Source organism: Encephalitozoon intestinalis, chromosome VII (genome assembly GCF_000146465.1).
Source record: "Encephalitozoon intestinalis ATCC 50506 chromosome VII, complete sequence".
Taxonomy (NCBI): domain Eukaryota; kingdom Fungi; phylum Microsporidia; family Unikaryonidae; genus Encephalitozoon; species Encephalitozoon intestinalis.
Genome location: NC_014421.1, coordinates 47,269 through 63,895, shown reverse-complemented (window position 1 = coordinate 63,895; position 16,627 = coordinate 47,269). Strand labels below are relative to the sequence as shown.

At 41.9% G+C, this 16,627-nt stretch overlaps 15 protein-coding genes across 15 annotated transcripts; 7 read left to right on the top strand and 8 right to left on the bottom strand.

Moving 5' to 3' along the window:
- Nucleotides 1–14: 14 nt before the first annotated feature.
- Eint_070490 (uncharacterized protein) lies at nucleotides 15–506 on the bottom strand (the record flags this gene model as incomplete). Its single annotated transcript, XM_003073127.1, has 1 exon — nucleotides 15–506. One exon carries the CDS (start codon nucleotides 504–506, stop codon nucleotides 15–17), a length of 492 nt encoding a protein of 163 aa, XP_003073173.1.
- Nucleotides 507–517: 11 nt separating this feature from the next.
- On the top strand, nucleotides 518–1,276 carry Eint_070480 (putative ATP binding protein; the record flags this gene model as incomplete). The annotated part of the gene is made up of 1 exon (XM_003073126.1): nucleotides 518–1,276. One exon carries the CDS (start codon nucleotides 518–520, stop codon nucleotides 1,274–1,276), a length of 759 nt encoding a protein of 252 aa, XP_003073172.1.
- A 36-nt stretch (nucleotides 1,277–1,312) lies between these two features.
- Nucleotides 1,313–2,464, bottom strand: Eint_070470 (uncharacterized protein; the record flags this gene model as incomplete). Its single annotated transcript, XM_003073125.1, has 1 exon — nucleotides 1,313–2,464. One exon carries the CDS (start codon nucleotides 2,462–2,464, stop codon nucleotides 1,313–1,315), a length of 1,152 nt encoding a protein of 383 aa, XP_003073171.1.
- A 202-nt stretch (nucleotides 2,465–2,666) lies between these two features.
- Nucleotides 2,667–3,641, bottom strand: Eint_070460 (cAMP-dependent Ser/Thr protein kinase subunit alpha; the record flags this gene model as incomplete). Its single annotated transcript, XM_003073124.1, has 1 exon — nucleotides 2,667–3,641. The coding sequence occupies one exon, from the start codon at nucleotides 3,639–3,641 to the stop codon at nucleotides 2,667–2,669; it is 975 nt and encodes a 324-aa protein (XP_003073170.1).
- A 243-nt stretch (nucleotides 3,642–3,884) lies between these two features.
- On the top strand, nucleotides 3,885–5,054 carry Eint_070450 (uncharacterized protein; the record flags this gene model as incomplete). Its single annotated transcript, XM_003073123.2, has 1 exon — nucleotides 3,885–5,054. The coding sequence occupies one exon, from the start codon at nucleotides 3,885–3,887 to the stop codon at nucleotides 5,052–5,054; it is 1,170 nt and encodes a 389-aa protein (XP_003073169.2).
- Nucleotides 5,055–5,165: 111 nt separating this feature from the next.
- On the bottom strand, nucleotides 5,166–5,732 carry Eint_070440 (uncharacterized protein; the record flags this gene model as incomplete). Its single annotated transcript, XM_003073122.1, has 1 exon — nucleotides 5,166–5,732. One exon carries the CDS (start codon nucleotides 5,730–5,732, stop codon nucleotides 5,166–5,168), a length of 567 nt encoding a protein of 188 aa, XP_003073168.1.
- Nucleotides 5,733–5,947: 215 nt separating this feature from the next.
- Eint_070430 (DNA replication licensing factor Mcm7) lies at nucleotides 5,948–7,636 on the top strand (the record flags this gene model as incomplete). The annotated part of the gene is made up of 1 exon (XM_003073121.1): nucleotides 5,948–7,636. One exon carries the CDS (start codon nucleotides 5,948–5,950, stop codon nucleotides 7,634–7,636), a length of 1,689 nt encoding a protein of 562 aa, XP_003073167.1.
- Nucleotides 7,637–7,649: 13 nt separating this feature from the next.
- Nucleotides 7,650–8,996, bottom strand: Eint_070420 (uncharacterized protein; the record flags this gene model as incomplete). The annotated part of the gene is made up of 1 exon (XM_003073120.1): nucleotides 7,650–8,996. One exon carries the CDS (start codon nucleotides 8,994–8,996, stop codon nucleotides 7,650–7,652), a length of 1,347 nt encoding a protein of 448 aa, XP_003073166.1.
- Nucleotides 8,997–9,185: 189 nt separating this feature from the next.
- On the bottom strand, nucleotides 9,186–9,572 carry Eint_070410 (uncharacterized protein; the record flags this gene model as incomplete). Its single annotated transcript, XM_003073119.1, has 1 exon — nucleotides 9,186–9,572. One exon carries the CDS (start codon nucleotides 9,570–9,572, stop codon nucleotides 9,186–9,188), a length of 387 nt encoding a protein of 128 aa, XP_003073165.1.
- Nucleotides 9,573–9,608: 36 nt separating this feature from the next.
- On the top strand, nucleotides 9,609–9,971 carry Eint_070400 (rRNA processing protein; the record flags this gene model as incomplete). The annotated part of the gene is made up of 1 exon (XM_003073118.1): nucleotides 9,609–9,971. One exon carries the CDS (start codon nucleotides 9,609–9,611, stop codon nucleotides 9,969–9,971), a length of 363 nt encoding a protein of 120 aa, XP_003073164.1.
- A 52-nt stretch (nucleotides 9,972–10,023) lies between these two features.
- On the bottom strand, nucleotides 10,024–10,317 carry Eint_070395 (uncharacterized protein; the record flags this gene model as incomplete). Its single annotated transcript, XM_009163605.1, has 1 exon — nucleotides 10,024–10,317. One exon carries the CDS (start codon nucleotides 10,315–10,317, stop codon nucleotides 10,024–10,026), a length of 294 nt encoding a protein of 97 aa, XP_009161869.1.
- Nucleotides 10,318–10,502: 185 nt separating this feature from the next.
- Nucleotides 10,503–13,193, top strand: Eint_070390 (putative integral membrane protein; the record flags this gene model as incomplete). Its single annotated transcript, XM_003073117.1, has 1 exon — nucleotides 10,503–13,193. The coding sequence occupies one exon, from the start codon at nucleotides 10,503–10,505 to the stop codon at nucleotides 13,191–13,193; it is 2,691 nt and encodes an 896-aa protein (XP_003073163.1).
- Nucleotides 13,194–13,242: 49 nt separating this feature from the next.
- On the top strand, nucleotides 13,243–14,736 carry Eint_070380 (uncharacterized protein; the record flags this gene model as incomplete). The annotated part of the gene is made up of 1 exon (XM_003073116.1): nucleotides 13,243–14,736. One exon carries the CDS (start codon nucleotides 13,243–13,245, stop codon nucleotides 14,734–14,736), a length of 1,494 nt encoding a protein of 497 aa, XP_003073162.1.
- A 55-nt stretch (nucleotides 14,737–14,791) lies between these two features.
- On the top strand, nucleotides 14,792–15,709 carry Eint_070370 (putative vesicular transport protein; the record flags this gene model as incomplete). The annotated part of the gene is made up of 1 exon (XM_003073115.1): nucleotides 14,792–15,709. One exon carries the CDS (start codon nucleotides 14,792–14,794, stop codon nucleotides 15,707–15,709), a length of 918 nt encoding a protein of 305 aa, XP_003073161.1.
- A 44-nt stretch (nucleotides 15,710–15,753) lies between these two features.
- On the bottom strand, nucleotides 15,754–16,560 carry Eint_070360 (uncharacterized protein; the record flags this gene model as incomplete). Its single annotated transcript, XM_003073114.1, has 1 exon — nucleotides 15,754–16,560. One exon carries the CDS (start codon nucleotides 16,558–16,560, stop codon nucleotides 15,754–15,756), a length of 807 nt encoding a protein of 268 aa, XP_003073160.1.
- Nucleotides 16,561–16,627: the final 67 nt, after the last annotated feature.

Sequence of the window (16,627 nt, the reverse complement as noted above, 5' to 3'; positions counted from 1 at the left end):
GTGGTTTCGGGCTTTCATCTTTTGTTTCGGAGTTTCAAAGACCTAACGTGAACTTTTCTCGGCTCGTTTCTTTTTTCTTCTGAAATGTCTTCCCAGTTAGGACATGTCTCCTTTATTCTTCTTTTTCGCTTGATTCTGTACCTCTCCAGATCTTTGGGGGTAAATCCATAGTCATACCTTCCGCCTTCGATAAGGAACTTCTGATTGGAAACAACAGCTGTTTCGGTGCTTTCTTTTTTCTTGATCACCTCGAATAGTGAAAAAGGCAGTGAGTTCCCCGAGATCTTGCATTTTCCTCCTTCTATCAGGGCTTTCATGTCGGCATCCGTTGCACGAAGATCTCTGTGGACTATGTCTCCGGCGAGCCTGCACTCTGGTTCGTCCATGAGTGAAGAGGAGCTTTCGAAAGCTTCACCCTCTTCAAGGGATTCATTCTCTATCTGGAGAGAGAGTAGAAGCTCTTCAATATTCGGGTCGGAATGGACGGCTTTATTAATTTTCCTCATGGAGGGCTGGAATGGGATATGCCATTTTTGTCTTTGGACCGGCTGGATCGGGGAAGTCAACATTCTGCAGAAATATACAGGAGCATGGGGAGAGTGTAGGCAGAACCTACAAGGTGATCAACCTGGATCCTGCGCAGATAGCTCCTGGCGAAGGGTATGCCTTGGATCTCCGGGACTTCATCACTGTTGGGGATGTTATGGAGGAGTATGACTATGGACCAAATGGGGGGCTTCTGCTTGCACTGGAGGAACTCTACGAAAACATTGATGAGCTTAGGCTAGAGGACTTTGAGGGCGCCTTTCTTGTTTTCGACTGCCCGGGGCAAATAGAATTGTTTGCACACTCCGAGATAATGCCAAAGATTATCGATCATGTAGGCCGGCATTTTAAATGTGGTGTTGTTTATATGATGGAGTCCCAATACTTAGTGGATATCAACAAGTATGTGAGCGGGTGCTTTTGTGCACTTGTCTCGATGTCAAGGTTGAATATTCCTTGTATCAATGTTATTTCGAAAATGGATTTGGTTAAGAGTGAGGATCTTGAGATGTTTTATACGCCAACAGAGGAACTTTCGGCACTAATTGGCAGGGGAAAGTATTCTAGAATATGTAAAAGAATGTTGAGCTTTGTTGCCGAGAATAGCATGCTGAACTTCCATCCGCTGGACTGGAACAAGGAGGAAAGTGTTGAGGAGCTGTTTTATTCCATAGATAATGCAGTGCAATATTACGAAGATGCCGAACCCAAGACAAAAGATTTCGATTAAAGTAAACGTATGATGGAAATACCTTTTTTATTATGATCATGCAGGAACTCTTGACGAAGTTGAGAATTTGTCCTTGATGAGATTGAGATCCTCCTCATCCACCTCCTTCTTCTCTTCAACAACCGTCTTCGGGCTATAGTAATTTCTTATCTTCTCAAGAACCCCAATCGAACTGACATCTTTTCTGTGTTGGTTAGGGTATATGCTTGAAAATATCCTGGCAAACAGATTTGCAACATAATTCATTCGCTCTTCCCGGAACTCGTTTTCATCTTCCCCCTCCCTTAGATCTGCGAGCTTCTGAGACTTGAACTCAATCCCTGCTGTCAAGAAGTTGAACAGGTAGTATATCCGTGAGTAAGCAAATGTTTCATGTGGTGTTGCAGACACTCTCCCATTGTTGATGAAGAAGTTGTTGATGTCGGAATCGCTTATCTTCTCCGAAAGCTTTTCATCTTCGTCTTCTGCACGGCTGTCGAGCTCCTCGAGAGCACTTCGAATGTCCTTCATCATCTTGTCTCCAATCTTCTCCCCATCAAACAGATATCCCTCTCTATCCTCAGCCTTGTCGGACATGATATTGGATATTGCATTGATCAGTATGTTACTCACCTCAAACCATGGATTCTTTTCTTCATTGTTCTTTGGAAACAGAATGCTCTTCATTTCCTCAATAGACTTGCCTTTGTACTCTGCCAGAAACTGTCCTCCTCCTTCCTTCTTCTTCTTCATCCGGTCAATCAAATCAGAGTGGCTCAGATCCATCTCAGACTGCAATCCCTCAGACTCAACAATAAACCTCTCCCGCATCTTTAGGAAGTCCTCATATCCAGGGAAGTTCAATGTGAACTGATGCTCGTGTCCCCGTGGGAAATGCTCCGGTCGATCAAATCGAATAAGATATGGGCCTGTCTCGTCTTGAGAGATCTTGTAGAACTTCTTCCTGTCCTCTGTGTCCGGGTGCTCGTTCTTCTTAATGAGCTTGTATCTCCCATGTGTCATGATCTTGTCTGCAAAGTTCACTCTCCAAGCATAGAAATAACTTCCATAGTATTCCGGGTCTAAGTACTTGATTCCAAAGATAAACAGAAGCACATAGTACACAACCACCATTCCAACCAGCCCTAGAAATCCTAGCTTCATCGTCTTGAAGGTTCCCTTCGATCCACTGTTGCTTTCTGTTCTCATCTTACCCCTCTTAGCAAAAGAATATTTATAACAAAATTTTATTAGTTCTTCCTGCCAAATTCGGCTCCCTCATCTCCTCTTTGCCAATTGATGTCCATAGGGACATTCTCCGTAAACTCACCACAGAGAAAAAACCATACAAGATTTGGTACTTAACTACTTCAAAGGAAAATACTCTGAATTTATTTGGTTTGCATCGGATCTATATCCGCTTCGGTATCTTGTCCTTTCGAAAGTGTTTAACATACTTGTATGGCTTAAAAACAGCTGTTTCTCCATAATCTATGCTACTGTATTCCGAGCTGCTTCCTGAAAATCCGAGGACAGAGCTCGGGCTTGGGATGAACGGTGGTGTTACAGTCCTATCTTCTATTTCTCCCCAGTCCAATCCCTTGAAAAAGGGATGATTCATTATTTCGAATATTCCCTTGGCTCCTAGTCTGGTGGTTCGACTTTTGTCCAATAGTCCTGATATCAGGCTTCTTGCAACAGGACTTACATAATGGGGGAAAACGATCTGGCATTCGAGTATCTTGTGATAAATGGTGTCAGCACTTGCATCGTAGAATGGAGGGTCTCCGCATAGCATTTCGTAGATTATAATTCCCAGCCCCCAATAATCGCTTGCACGTCCATCATCTTCGCTCCGCAGCTTCTCCGGTGACATGTACTCCGGAGTCCCCGAAATCATATATATACTCTCGTTTTCGTAGACTGCAAATCCAAAGTCAATCAGCTTTATGTGTCCTGTAGACGTAATCAGTATGTTCTCGGGCTTCAAGTCTCTGTAGAGAATCCCTTTTCCATGTATAAACTTCAAAGCCAAAACGATTTCTGCTGCATAGAATCGAGTCATCTTCTCATCAAATCTCCCACACTTTTTGAGCCAATAAAACAGCTCGCCTCCTCCAACATACTCCAGAGTTAGTCCCACCTTTCCACGATGGAAGTCTGTTGAATACAGCTTTGCAACAAATGGACATCCATAAAGTCTTTTCAAAATAGAAATTTCGTTTTCGAGCTGGTCAGCTAACCTCTGCTTAAGGATTTCCCCAAAGTCAAGTATCTTCATTGCAAAAATAAGCATTGGATTTCTCTTAGGTCTCACCAGATACACCTTCCCAAAGGCTCCTTCTCCTACGACTTTTACAAAGTCAAAGTCTTGAATCTTCAACATCCCGGGCTCTTTTGTCCGGGATAAAATCAACGACAGAAGAAAAGCACAAAAAGGTTAATCTCAGTCCTCAGACGGCCTTGGAACTTTTCGCAAGGCCCTTACCAACAGCTCGGAATTTCTCTAGACAATCAAATACCATTTGACCATTGCTCTAACTCCATCAGTAATGAATCTCTCCTTAGGGAAGCTATTGGTTCCTGCAAAAGGAATAAAGCATATCGAACAGAGATGAAGCCGGTGTTGATGGGCGGAGTTGGGGAAGAGTTGGCAGAGGGGCTGCAAGATGACATTGAAGAAGATGTAGGTGATGTGCTAGTCATACTTGGACACTATGCTAGGAAGATGGAGGACGAGAGAGGAGATACGAAGAGAATTTTCCCGGGAGATCCATTGCCGCTGGAGAAGACCCTTAGGCACCTTAATGAAAAACAGCGTCTATCTATAAAGAAACTACTGAGGAAATCCATCTCCAGCCACTTGATCCAGGCCTTGAATCCAATGTCGCGGGCAGAGGTATATTACTACTTGGGTCTTTCGTATGAAAAGGGCCTCTTTGGGATAAAGAGGGACGATAGAAAAGCATTTGAAAACTATATAGTAGCTGCCCAGCTGGGAAGTGCTGTTGGAACCTTCCGAGTTGCACAGTGTTATGAAAAGGGAATAGGAAAGGCGAGAAACATCGAAAAGGCGGTGTATTTTTATAGGTGTGCAGCCAAACTAGGTTTGATTGATGCAATGCACACCTATGGCGTAATTGTGCTATTTGAAAGGATGGAAAGAGACTGCGATCTTAAGATAGGGTACTTCTACTTGAGGCTAGCTGCAAAGAAGGCAACATATACCTATCCATATGCCCTGTACGACCTCGGAAGATGCCATGAGAAGGGCAAGGGGCCGGACATTATATCCCCAGATGACTTGTATGCATTCAAGCTTTATCTAAAAGGGGCGTCTCTAGACTGCCCCAACTGTCAGTTCAGAGTGGGAAAATGCTTTGAGAACGGAGAAATGGGACATGAGAAGGACATGAGAAGGAGCATAGAATGGTATATAAAGGCAGCAGATCTTGGGCAGTCTGATGCACAGACAAGGCTTTCGGCTCTATTTCTAAACGGACTGGATGGAGTGGTTGAGAAGAATATTAAGCTGGGATTTCGGCTTGGCCTCAAGGCGGCTACAAGAGAGAATGTTTTTGCAGCATATTTAGTCTCTGAATGCTACAAGCAGGGGATAGGAGTCAAGAAAAATGCTCTCTTGGCCCTCTGGTGGAGTAGAATAGCAGAGGAGTTTGGAGTGAACCAAGGGAATCCTCTGGTTGAAAGAATAAAGATAGTGATCCCTGACGAAGATGAAGGCAAGGAGCAGTTTGATTTTGAGGATGGGATGATAACCGGGCTGATAAAGGCACAATGAGGCCGGCCTTACTTACCATAGTGATTAAAAAATGTATTTAGTCAAGCTTGTACTTTGGGGCGCACAAGGAGAGTTGAAAATGATTTTTTGTACATAGTTCAAAGTCTTTAATCATACTTTCTCTCCCTTTGATTCCTTTGCTTTGAGCCGCTCTCCGTCGTTGTCGTAATCGTCGGACTCTATTCTTCTCAGAAGGATTGCAAGGTAGTATAGAAACAGTGCATCAAATACGGTGATTCTCAGGGAATATAATATAGCAAGAATCACAACGTACATCGAGCTGATGTTGGAAAAGACTACAACAACAAATGCTATGGCGGATTTTACAAGAGTTACAGGCACAACGAACTTGTACAAATAGAACAGCTTGCCGTAAAATGTAACCAGGTCTAATACTGCTGCCGTGATGGCTATGATAAGAAAAACAAACCCAGTTGCTTTTGAAATCCAATGAAGAAACTCGTTTTTGTTTCCTTCGCAAGTAATCAAGTATATGGGAATCGACTCAAATATAGTGAAGAACATTAGGTACTTCGTTAGCTCACGGAGGGGGAGACTCACCTCAAGTGGAATGGAGTTTCCAATGCTCGACTTCTCAACATTATCTATTGCATTCATTGCCTTTGCTTCCACAACATTTGCTGCATCAAGTACCTTTTCCTGCTTATCTTCCATCATTGACTATTCTCTGTCTATTTTGTTTTATGCTTGAATTCATCAATTGGAGTTAACTCCTTTTCCCCTTTTTGTGTTTTCTCCTTATTTAGGCCTGCGGGTTTTTCTGGGATCCAAAGTAAATCTACTCTTTGTCCACAAGGAGATGTAGCTCCTCCTCTCTCTTTAGGGAAGCCTTAAAATTTTGTTGTTGAAAGAGCGAAAGAGCTTGTGGGGATATGGTTTTGGAAGAGGAAAAGGAACTCGACTTAATTGAACTTTGCTCGAAGAATCCAGAATTGGCAAATAGTATTGCACTGGAGGTTTCTGCCCATCACTACATATACAAGAGGACTCTTAAAGGGATTCCATATGCATTGTTCACAGATAAAGCATGCTACAGCAAGAACATCAATCGGATCATCACTGTGAGTGGAACACTTATCCGAGCCTATGAAACTTTGATAAGAAATGTCACGAGTGAGTTGGTGTGTCTGAAGTGCAATTCTAAGGCATACCAATGCTCTTCGGGAAAAAGAAAGGGTAAAATGCTGTGTGAATCCTGTGGATCGTCTCTTCTGAAGGATCGAAGGTGCTTTGGGGAGGCCATTCCGAGTCAAAAGATAAGGATCCAGGACATAGGAAATCCCAACTCAATGTCGGAGACGCTAGAAGTTGTTCTCGAGGAGGATCTTGCAGGAAAGTTTTTTCCCGGAGATAAGATACTTGTAACAGGAGTAATTCTTGTGAGATGGAAGCCATTCAAGATAGGGGAACCAATGGCAAGCTCCATATACATGCATGCACTTGCAGTTCATAAGCAAGACGATGAATCTATGGGAGACCCACTTGGAAGAGCATTTATAAGCAGATTGGATGGGCTTGAATGCTTCCAAAGAAGACTGTTTCTTATTAATTCATTTGGAGAGGAGATACAAGGACTCGAGAATGTCAAGCTTGGACTTCTGCTGGCTCTTGTAAGCGGATTCCATGAAGAGCAAAAGGGATGTACAAGGTCAAATTCCCATGTACTCTTGGTTGGAGATTCTGGGACGGGAAAATCCCATCTCCTCAAGACATGCACTAAGCTTCTGTCCCCAGCAGTTCTGACCAATGGAGTAGGAACCTCGCAAGCTGGGCTCACGGCATGTGCAGTGAGGCAAGGAAAAGAGTGGGTTCTGGAAGCAGGGGCTCTAGTACTTGCAGATACAGGGATTTGCTGTATAGATGAGTTTAACAAACTTAAGGTTAATGAAAAAAACGGACTTCTGGAAGCAATGGAGCAGCAAACACTCAGCATAGCAAAGGCAGGGATTGTTTCTTCATTGAATACCAGATGTTCTGTCATTGCAGTGGTGAACACGAGACATAAATACAACTTTGACAAAAGTGTCTCGGAAAACACCATGATTGCAACCCCCTTAGCCAGCAGGTTTGATCTTATTTTTGGATTATTTGATGGGAATAGCCACAGTAATGACTTGATGATTGTAGATAAGATCCTTGGTAGAAATCCTGAGAAGAGACTTTCCGAGAAGAAACAAGAAACAAAGTACTGGGGCAGTGGGATTTTAAAGAGCTACATAGGAACTGTAAGAAAAAAAAGTACAGTCATTCCCGACAGCCTTAACTCTGTTCTGATGAGCTACTACCACTATAAAAGAAAAGCCGAGGGAGCTAATGAATTCAACACCGTTAGAATGCTAGAGAGCCTTGCAAGGCTTACAGAAGCACATTCCAAGCTGCTGAATTCCGGAAAACCATCGGAAAATGATGTGTATGGGGCAATCCTACTTCTAGAAACAACACTAGGCACAAAACCCCTTGTGGAATTTGATCCCTGTAGAGTATTTGTTGACGAAGCCTACCATAACAAAGTGATTTCCGATTTGAAGGCAAAGGTTGGACTGGTTGAATATGAAAAATAAATTTAATACAATCCTAAAATAGCAGAGTGGTCAAGTTCTTTCCATGCTCTTTAGCCTTTTGGGCCAAGAAGCCTTTTTTATCGGGAAAGAACTCTATACATCTCTTCAAAACCTTTATACCAAGCTCGTTTTTTACGACATCTCCGATTCTTGAGATAAAAAGCTCAAATACAAGATTCGCATCAAACCTAAGTATCTTCTGGATAGTATAGTTCCCGATCTCATGGGTTATTAAGAACTCTCCAAACCTCCTAAAGTATTTCGATAGTAGATTCTGGGTTAGCGATGTCTTTGACATCGAAATCAGCATCTGGATAGTATATGCTCCATGCTTGTTTGCTGCTATAGGAGCAATGTCATGTCCAAGATTCTGAATAATTCGAGCAATTCCAGTCTCGGGGAGAAGGCCTATTGCCTCCTGCATCACCTTGTTTGACTGGTTTCCAACGGCCAGTTCTTTGGTGTTTTTAAACACAAAATCAACATTTCCCATCTCCAAGCTCTGGGACATGGCTTTTACCTCGCTCTTCGAGAAGAAATTCCTGAGATGTGTGAAGTGCTCAATTTTTCTTGTGAAGATTTCTTCTTGGGACAACTCACAGTCCCATCCGCTACTACCAAATCCCGTGCATCTAAATAAGGATGTCTCCTCATCTTTTATGCTTTCACTCCGTTCATCTGCTTGGAATCCATTTTCTAATGCATTGCTTGTTTCCAAATGTATTTTTTCATCTGGAGGCTGAACAGAGTTTTCCTTGATCTTTGAAGAATCGCAACACATGTTCAGTAGTGCAATACTGGCCCATTCCTCTGAAGAAAGAGATAAAGCTTGCTCAAAGTCATATGCTTCGGAGAAGTGTACTTCTGCATATGGTAAGAACTGCTTGTAAAACGATATAGAATCTTCCACTGTGAAAAAATATATAAATACAAGGTCCTCTCCATACTTTATATCTTTGACCCGGATGTCGTTTTCTAGCATACTCTCTATAAAGCTCCTTTCCAGTATCATACCCTTGTCCTTCCCACCCCATGGGTTTTCCACTTCTCTAACTCCGCCACTCTTGGGATTTCCTTCTTTTTGCTGTTTCCTTTTCATCGGATTCAAATCAAAGAAATCAATAGAAACCTCCTTTGTATTGAACATCGCTCCATCTGGACAATTCTCATCATCATACAACTCAAAAAGAGCCCTTTTCTGAAGAACCCTTTTTTCCTCGGATTTCTGGCCATAGATAGACGGATAAAGTTCCCCTTCTTCCCCAGAAACCGTTTTTTTGTATCTCGGCTCCTTATGGTGTTTACCTCCATTCACCCTCATTTTTATTACCTTCGAAGGTTCCTCTACTGTAAGGTTCATGTAGACGATGGACTGTTTGTCTTTATATCTTTAAAATGTATCCATCATCGAAAGTGATTGCTCGACCAAGCAATCTAATCATAAGGACAAATGAAGTATTGCTTCCCACCAATAGGTTTAAGCTGATATCCCTAATTCATCCAATGGAGTCCAAACATATATAAATAGTATGTCTATCATCTCTTCCAATCAGATGTGCCCATATCTCTCAAATACCAGTTTGTTCAGGGTGTCCTGATCCACAGGGCATTTTCTAGTTGTAGGGCTGTGTTCACCCGTAGTTAGGTCGGCCTCCTCAAGCATTTCTATCACCCCTTCGATAATGTCGTTCCAGTTTTCACTACTCTTGCTACTGTCGATCAGCTTCTGGCATTCGGGATTCAGCCTGGTCCTCAGGAAGATATTAGGGAGCTGGAAATTGGCTTCCTTGGGTACAATACAGATCTCTTCGTCTCCAATGGCTTCGGTCTGAAAGCTGTTTTCAAGAGGAGTCATCAGCTTCGGCACAGCCCATAGATCTACCTGGCGGATAGATAGAGCTTTCACCACCTTGTCATACTTAGACTTGATATTCATCCAAGGGCTCTAAACACCAAAATTTTTGCCCCTTCAATGACAATGACCCAGACATACTCTCCGGTCTCCGACTCAAAAGTACAGAACATACTGAAGCTAATCCAAGGAGCCACAAGATCAAAGAACGTTAGAAAAGGCATAAATGAGTCGACAAAGTGTCTTAATAAGGGGACCGCCCTCCTTGTTGTCATAGCATGTGATGCAGAGCCGCAGGAAATAACGGCCTTTCTGCCCATAATATGTGAAGATAAGGGTGTTCCCTTTGTTCACATTCCTTCCAAGAGTGCCCTGGGTGTAGCATGCGGAATCCATAGGCCAATTGCTGCATGCACCATTTACTTGCCAAAGGGATCCGAGTCCTTGCGTCTAGAGGAGAAAATTAAAGAGGCTCTCCAGTAGATTATAGATAGGGGTGTGTTTTCACCATTGCCTGTGATTAAAAAACCAAAGCTCATCTTTTTATTTCTTTACTCATTATCAAGTTAGACACTATTAGTTGTTGTTCATCGTCCAGGCCAAGGGATACAAGTTTCTCATCCAGCTTTTTCTTTCCCCCCGACAAAAACGCCCTTTTCGCACCATAATATACATCGTTTCCAATATTTTGTTTGTTCAGAGCAATCTCCTCTTCAACGGACAGAATCAAGATCTTCTCGTTCTCTCTTAAAGTGGCAACATTAGCTTGCTTCTCGTCTTCGACATCTTGAAGACTCGTTGACTTCTCTGCCACAAATTTCATCCGCATTATTTACCCTCACAGGCCCTTCGGATTAAAACGACCCCAACACCCATCTTTATTTTGTATCATAAAAACAGTGCATCCAAATGGATGGGAAGGTTCTCCTTAAGAGAAGACTTTCACTGGCAAACGGATGTGTGTATATTTTTATTGGTTGCTACAAAGATAAAATTTTTAGTCCCTAAGCAAGGATGGCCGATGCTGACAAGGAAAACATGGGGAAGGCAGTAGAAAAGCCTCCTCTGAAGGGGGCTGACAATGCTGTGTTGACAAACATAGTGTCCCAGGGATTTATCACAGTCTGTATCCTAATAGTGTACATCATCTTCAGAAAGAGGGCAAGATGGCTTTATTCACCCAACGTCAAAGACAGACCTTGCCATCCGTGCTATAACTACACCGGGTTTCTTAGCTGGATCATTCCTGTTGTGACGGTAAGCGACACAATACTCTTATCAATCATAGGATTAGATGCATTTATGATGCTGCAGACATTGAAGATGCTGTACAGAATTCTCTTTGTCCTATCTTTCTTTGTTATCCCATCTCTGGGATATTTGTTCTGGACAAACCAGCGGGAGAACGTCGAGAATTCTGATCAATGGCTTGTTAGACTTTCTCTAGGAAGCTTGGACCCAAAGTCCGAAAGTTATGGATTCATAATACCTGTTGTGTACCTTATATCTGCCTTTATAATGTACTCTATCTTTATATACTACAAAAGATATATCGTTCTAAGGCAAGCATATCTACGCAACCCAGCAATAATGACGTCCATAATAACACTGAAGAGACTCTCAAACAACCTTGGAAGTGCCGAGAAGTCTACAGAGTATGTCAACCTTCCAAACAGAACGCTAATTCTCTCGAGACTACCAAGCTATGTGAATAACGATATAGATCTCTTTGAGTTTATTGATTCCCTCGGAGTTGGAGAGATTGATGACTGTGTACTCGTATATGATACCAATACTTTGCAGAGTCTTTATAGTGAGAAGGACAGCTACATCTATAACATCGAGAAAGAAATCAATGAAAAGTTTGCAAAGATGCAAGACTGGTCGGAAAAGAATCAGGAAGCATGTGCAGAAAGTATATCTGGATTTAAAGAGAGCATCCTCAAAACTGTTGAGGAGGCCAACATAGAGGGTGTTTTTGATTCTTCACAGAAGAGACAACTTATTGTTCTATTTTTGGACGGAGCCAAGCAGTTCGAAAACACACTCAAGGAAGATATCCCAAAGGTAAACTTCTATTTGGAAAAACTGAATAACGTGAATGGCAGAATTAGCAAGGAAAAGGAGATCATAAAAAATGAGGAAGCAAGGAATAAGGACGTTAGGATTGTCGAGCTAGTTTCACACAATAACACTCTTTTCCTGCAAGGTGACATATCGCAGGATGCAAGCTTCTTTTCGTTTCATCACATACTCAATTACAGCAACTACAAGATGTACTTTACTCTAGACCTCCCCTCAAAAACCAAAAGAGGATTTGTTACGTTCAAGGACCAGAGAAGTGCAAATATAGTGAAGCAGTCACAAATAGGATCAAGAATATTTTCGGTCGCATCGGAAGATGCCCCGGCACCGAACGACGTCATCTGGGAGAACATAACAAACAGCGAGGTCGAAAACTACATGTACAGTGTCTTTGGGGCGGTGTTTTTCATTCTTTTTATCATCCTATTCTCGTCGATAGTTGCCAACATTGTTACTTTGCTAGTAAGCACCGAGATGTTTAGAGAAAACAAGCTTATATCCTCGTTTCTGGACAAGCATGAGACTATCACCGACTCCTTGCGAGGAATCTTATTCCCACTTATTTACAACTCCATGATGGTGTTTGTCCCTACGATCATAACCGCACTTGTGAACATGGAAGGAATCTACTCATACTCAACTTTCCAACAGAAGCTGATGGACAAACTCTCCAACTTCCTGTTCTTCAACGGGTTTGTCTCGGTGTTCTTTGCATCAAGCTTCTATAGGCTCTTTGCAGATGTTCTGTTCCGAAATGAAAGAATATACAATGTCATCAAGGCGTTCAGTAATGAGTCCCTAGAATCGTCTGTATTTTTCGCAAATACAATTATCCAAAGGACCTTAGTGGGAACTGCATTAACACTGCTGAAGCCTGCTCCGTTGCTGATAAATTACATTATCTTTCCATTTACGGGGAGAAAGACAAGGAGGGAAAGATTCGATGCCGAGTTCTCTCCTCCATTTGACTTCGGGACCATATTCCCGTCGTGTCTGACTGTATTTTCGATGTCTATTGTCTACGCAGTCATATGCCCGCCAATCCTTCTACTCGGAGCGTTTTTCTACTTATGCAACTACTTAACGTTTAAGTCGGAGTTTTTGTATGCTTCTAGAAACCAGTATGAGTCCGGAGGGGGATATTGGGACTCTGCATGCCAGAACATAATGTTTTCGCTTATATTTTTCCAGGTGGCAACCTTTGCAAAGATGTCTTCGGACAAGAGATTTTACCTCTCGATGTTTCTTCTTCCCATTATTCTGATCACATTTATATTCCGCAGTAGCCTTAAGAAGATGTTCTACAAGTCCTGCCACTTCTATCCTCTAAACATCAAGGAAGAGGAGTATTTGGACACCTTTACAGAGAGGGTTCTTGTGGAAAGAGTCAATCTTCTAGAAAGCTGGTCTGAAATGGGAGGAGGGCCAGATGTCGATATTCTTCCGCTGTCTGAGCTAGGAATCAAGGATACCAAGGAGATTGAGAAGGAATCATACTACAACGACCCAAACACAGCCAAGTCAAACTCATCCCTCATCCTTCCCGAACACTTCTTCAAAACTGTTTGGTTTCTAGTGAACAACGATAGAAACAATCTGTTCGGATTGAGAACAGAATAAATTGTTATTTTGTATTTTATTCCGACAGCATCCCTCCTGCATTCTGCCCATGGATGCAGGCTCGGAGGTTGAATTTGAAAGTTTCTTCCAAAGCAGTAGCAACAGCGAAGAAGAGACAGAAGACTCTTTCAGCGTCCTTGATTCAATCCAAGTAAGTTGTGATGATATGATTTTTTTTAGCTCAGACAATGCTTGCCGTAAAGATAACACTGCAGGGGAGGAACCCGATGTATCCGAGTCCTTAGAACAGGAAAATCAAACATTCTACGACTTCAACTCGGACTCATCTCGGATTCCTGAGAGTCCTGAAGATGGATGCAAAGCCATGAATGCTAATTCTACAAACAGCATCGGTGTAACAAGCACTGATGAAAACAATCCCAATACTTTTCCTCAAAAGCGCTTATCTTTGGATTCTGATCATATCTTGGATATAGATCTTGGCGAAGGAGGGAACACCAATGAAGATATGATGTTTTCAGGGTTTACAACAGGATCTAAAAAGAAGATCCAGGTGCGAAGGGAGAGTATTCGCTCAGCATATAAAATATTCGAAGATGGAATGGAAAAAGTAGATACAAATGGAGAAGCGCAGGACAATTTATCTCGAAGAGTGGAGAGGGAAGAAGTAGAAATAGATCCTGAGAGGGTTTATAGGGAGATGAAAAAGAGGTTTCCTGCAGAAGATACGAACCGAGTTTTTGCTCAGTTTACATGGGCGTGGATTTATTTTTTCCTTGGGAGGAGACGGCTGGAGTTTAATGATTTTGTAGATAGAATAGAAGAGCAGGTTAGGATAAGACTAGAGAATGAGTATTCTGTACTTCGGAGAATTCTGGAGGGGGACGATGTCCCTTGGAGATATATGATCCTCTTGGTTGTTGGAATAGATGGAGAAAAGATTGAGGTATTTGATGGATATCACAGTCTCTATGCATCATATGACGAGGCTCTCCAAAAAAAGATAGAAAAGAAGGAGATCCGAGTTGGATTTAGACTTAAGGTCTTTGGGGCAGATCTTGAGGGAAGCACGCCAATATCCATTTTTGATTGTGAGAATGTCCGTCTTAAGCTGCATTACAATGGAGTCCGAGTAGTCCATTCCAAGAGAAGACTTGGATATAGAAAAAGAATAGGGTTCAGACTTAAGATATCGGAAATCCTTAGCAATGGAGGCCCTGTCTGCTGCATTGAAGGGGTTGTTATAAAGATCATCGAAACAAAGTATTTTGTAAAAGTGGAGAATTATAGCAATACAACTGATGATCTCGAACCCGAACTGGATAGAATAGAAGATCTCGCAAGGAAAGCAGAAAGAGTCTTTTCGTCGCATGATGTAAGGATCACTATGTATACCAAGCTACTGGTCAGAGATAGTAGCGGAGAATGCACAGTGACATGGTGGAATCCTTCCCCAGACATCAAAGTTGGACAGGCCATTCGGATGTTTTATCTAAATCCTTCGAGATCCAAGGAGCTTCACCTTAATACTAATAGAAGAGGGTATATTAAGCTTCTTCCTGAGAATCCAAAGAGAGGGTAGAGATAAATTGAGAAGTTTTTGGGGGCTTTTGATGAACAGCCAGCATGTAAATCTCATGGAATATTTGGAAAGGAGCAGTGTAGGGAATGAAAGATCTTCAGGAAACGTCCCCGATACCGACAGTTCGATTACCATTCTCGACATTCCACTCTCCATATCTAATGCTCCTCAGCTAAAGGCATCCTCAGAAACACAGCAGAATTCATTTCCGAAGAATCTTGACTCGGCCTTTGCAAACCATTACTTTGTCTTTCCTCAAACCTTAGAGAGGTTTGTAAACAAGATAAAGGACCGGAAATTTGTTTACAAGTTTTCCGCGGACCAGTCCTTAGAGATAGTTGAATGTAATAACCATAAGACAGTATATTCTCTAGGAGTTATCGATTTGGAAAAGGATGGAATTGAGGCTTGTGGCCGCAACATCTCTTTTGTAGTGAACAGAAACAAATATCGGAGTTCTGTAAAAGCGAGAGAAGACAAGGAATATAGAAAAGCATTGGAAGAAGGAAAAAAATACGTCAGGAAGAAAAATGAATATGAAAAAAAGATGGAGGAAATCTATCTCACACAAATCAAGAACGGTAGAAACTTTGTCTTTATCGATGATCCTGAGGATCTTCCTCGAGAACTGAAAGCCATAGTAAGGCATCTGTATTCAGAGAGCGTCCACGTACCAAAAACAAAGACATTTTCTTCAAATCAAAAGATTGAGCATCTCCAAAATGTTTTACAGAACATTCCGGGAATAGGAATAAATGCAGCCCGTAGCCTATCTCTTCACTTCCAAAGCATTAGTAATCTCCATTCATTTCTTAAAGGGGACAACAGCGGATTGCTAAAGGAATTTAAAGTCTGGGACTCCGATGGAAAGAATTCCAGACCTTTAGGCGAGAAGCAGAGCGATAAAATAAGAAATATATTTGTTGGAAATCAGGAAAGGCTTGTCCATCCTGTTCAGATGGAACAGAATTAAAAGAAGCAGATTTTAGAGACTAGGTTTAATGGATGTAATATATCTTATCCTTTCCTCCCTATTTGGTTAAGGTATTCAAACATCTTTTCTCTCAAGCTATTATTCAGTGATGATTTGTCGTATACGTCCATTATAAAGTTGATTTCGCTTTCGCTATCATCAAAGTTGCGGGCATCTCTTTCATTTACTTTGGAGTCTCCAAATCTATTAAGCCCTTGCGACTTAGAAAACCTTTCCTCTTTTCCATAATCGTTTGATTCGATTCCAGATTCCCTTGAAATATCCTCGGGATCGCGGGATTTTTTGTTGTCACGATATATCCTACTTCTATACTTCTCAAGTATCTCGGTCTTCTTGGCAGATGCATCTATTGTCCTAGAAGATCTCCTCGGGCCCTGGATGTCTTCAAAGTGTGAATCCTCTGAAGAGACTTCTCTATTACCTTCCGACTTCCCTCTTCTATTCCTATCTCTTTTCCTTTCTTTGAATCCGCTGAAAGACTCTGTTTGATCAACTATTTCTTCATCCTCACCACTCCAAAGTTCCTCGCTACTCACAGTACTATTGGTCCTTGGCTTTTGTTTCTTCTTTTCATCGATTCTTGGCTCTGAAACCATGCTAGAACTTGTTTTCCGGATTTTTTTAGAAATATTTCTTTCATTTCTTTTCATCCGTCGGGAGTTGTCCTTCCCACGTGCTTCGTCAAGTCCACCGCTATCGGAAAAAAAATCCGATTCACATTCACTTTGAGTTGCCTCATAGCTCTTTAGATAGGTACTTTTAATAACCTTCTCCTCTCTTTTACTCCTGCATGGAACTATGCTCCAGAAGTTTTCCATACAAAATACCATCGGCTTTGGAATCCGGAATCATTGCTTTTGTACCCCCAGAACACCAATAAGACTACCATCTCTTGGC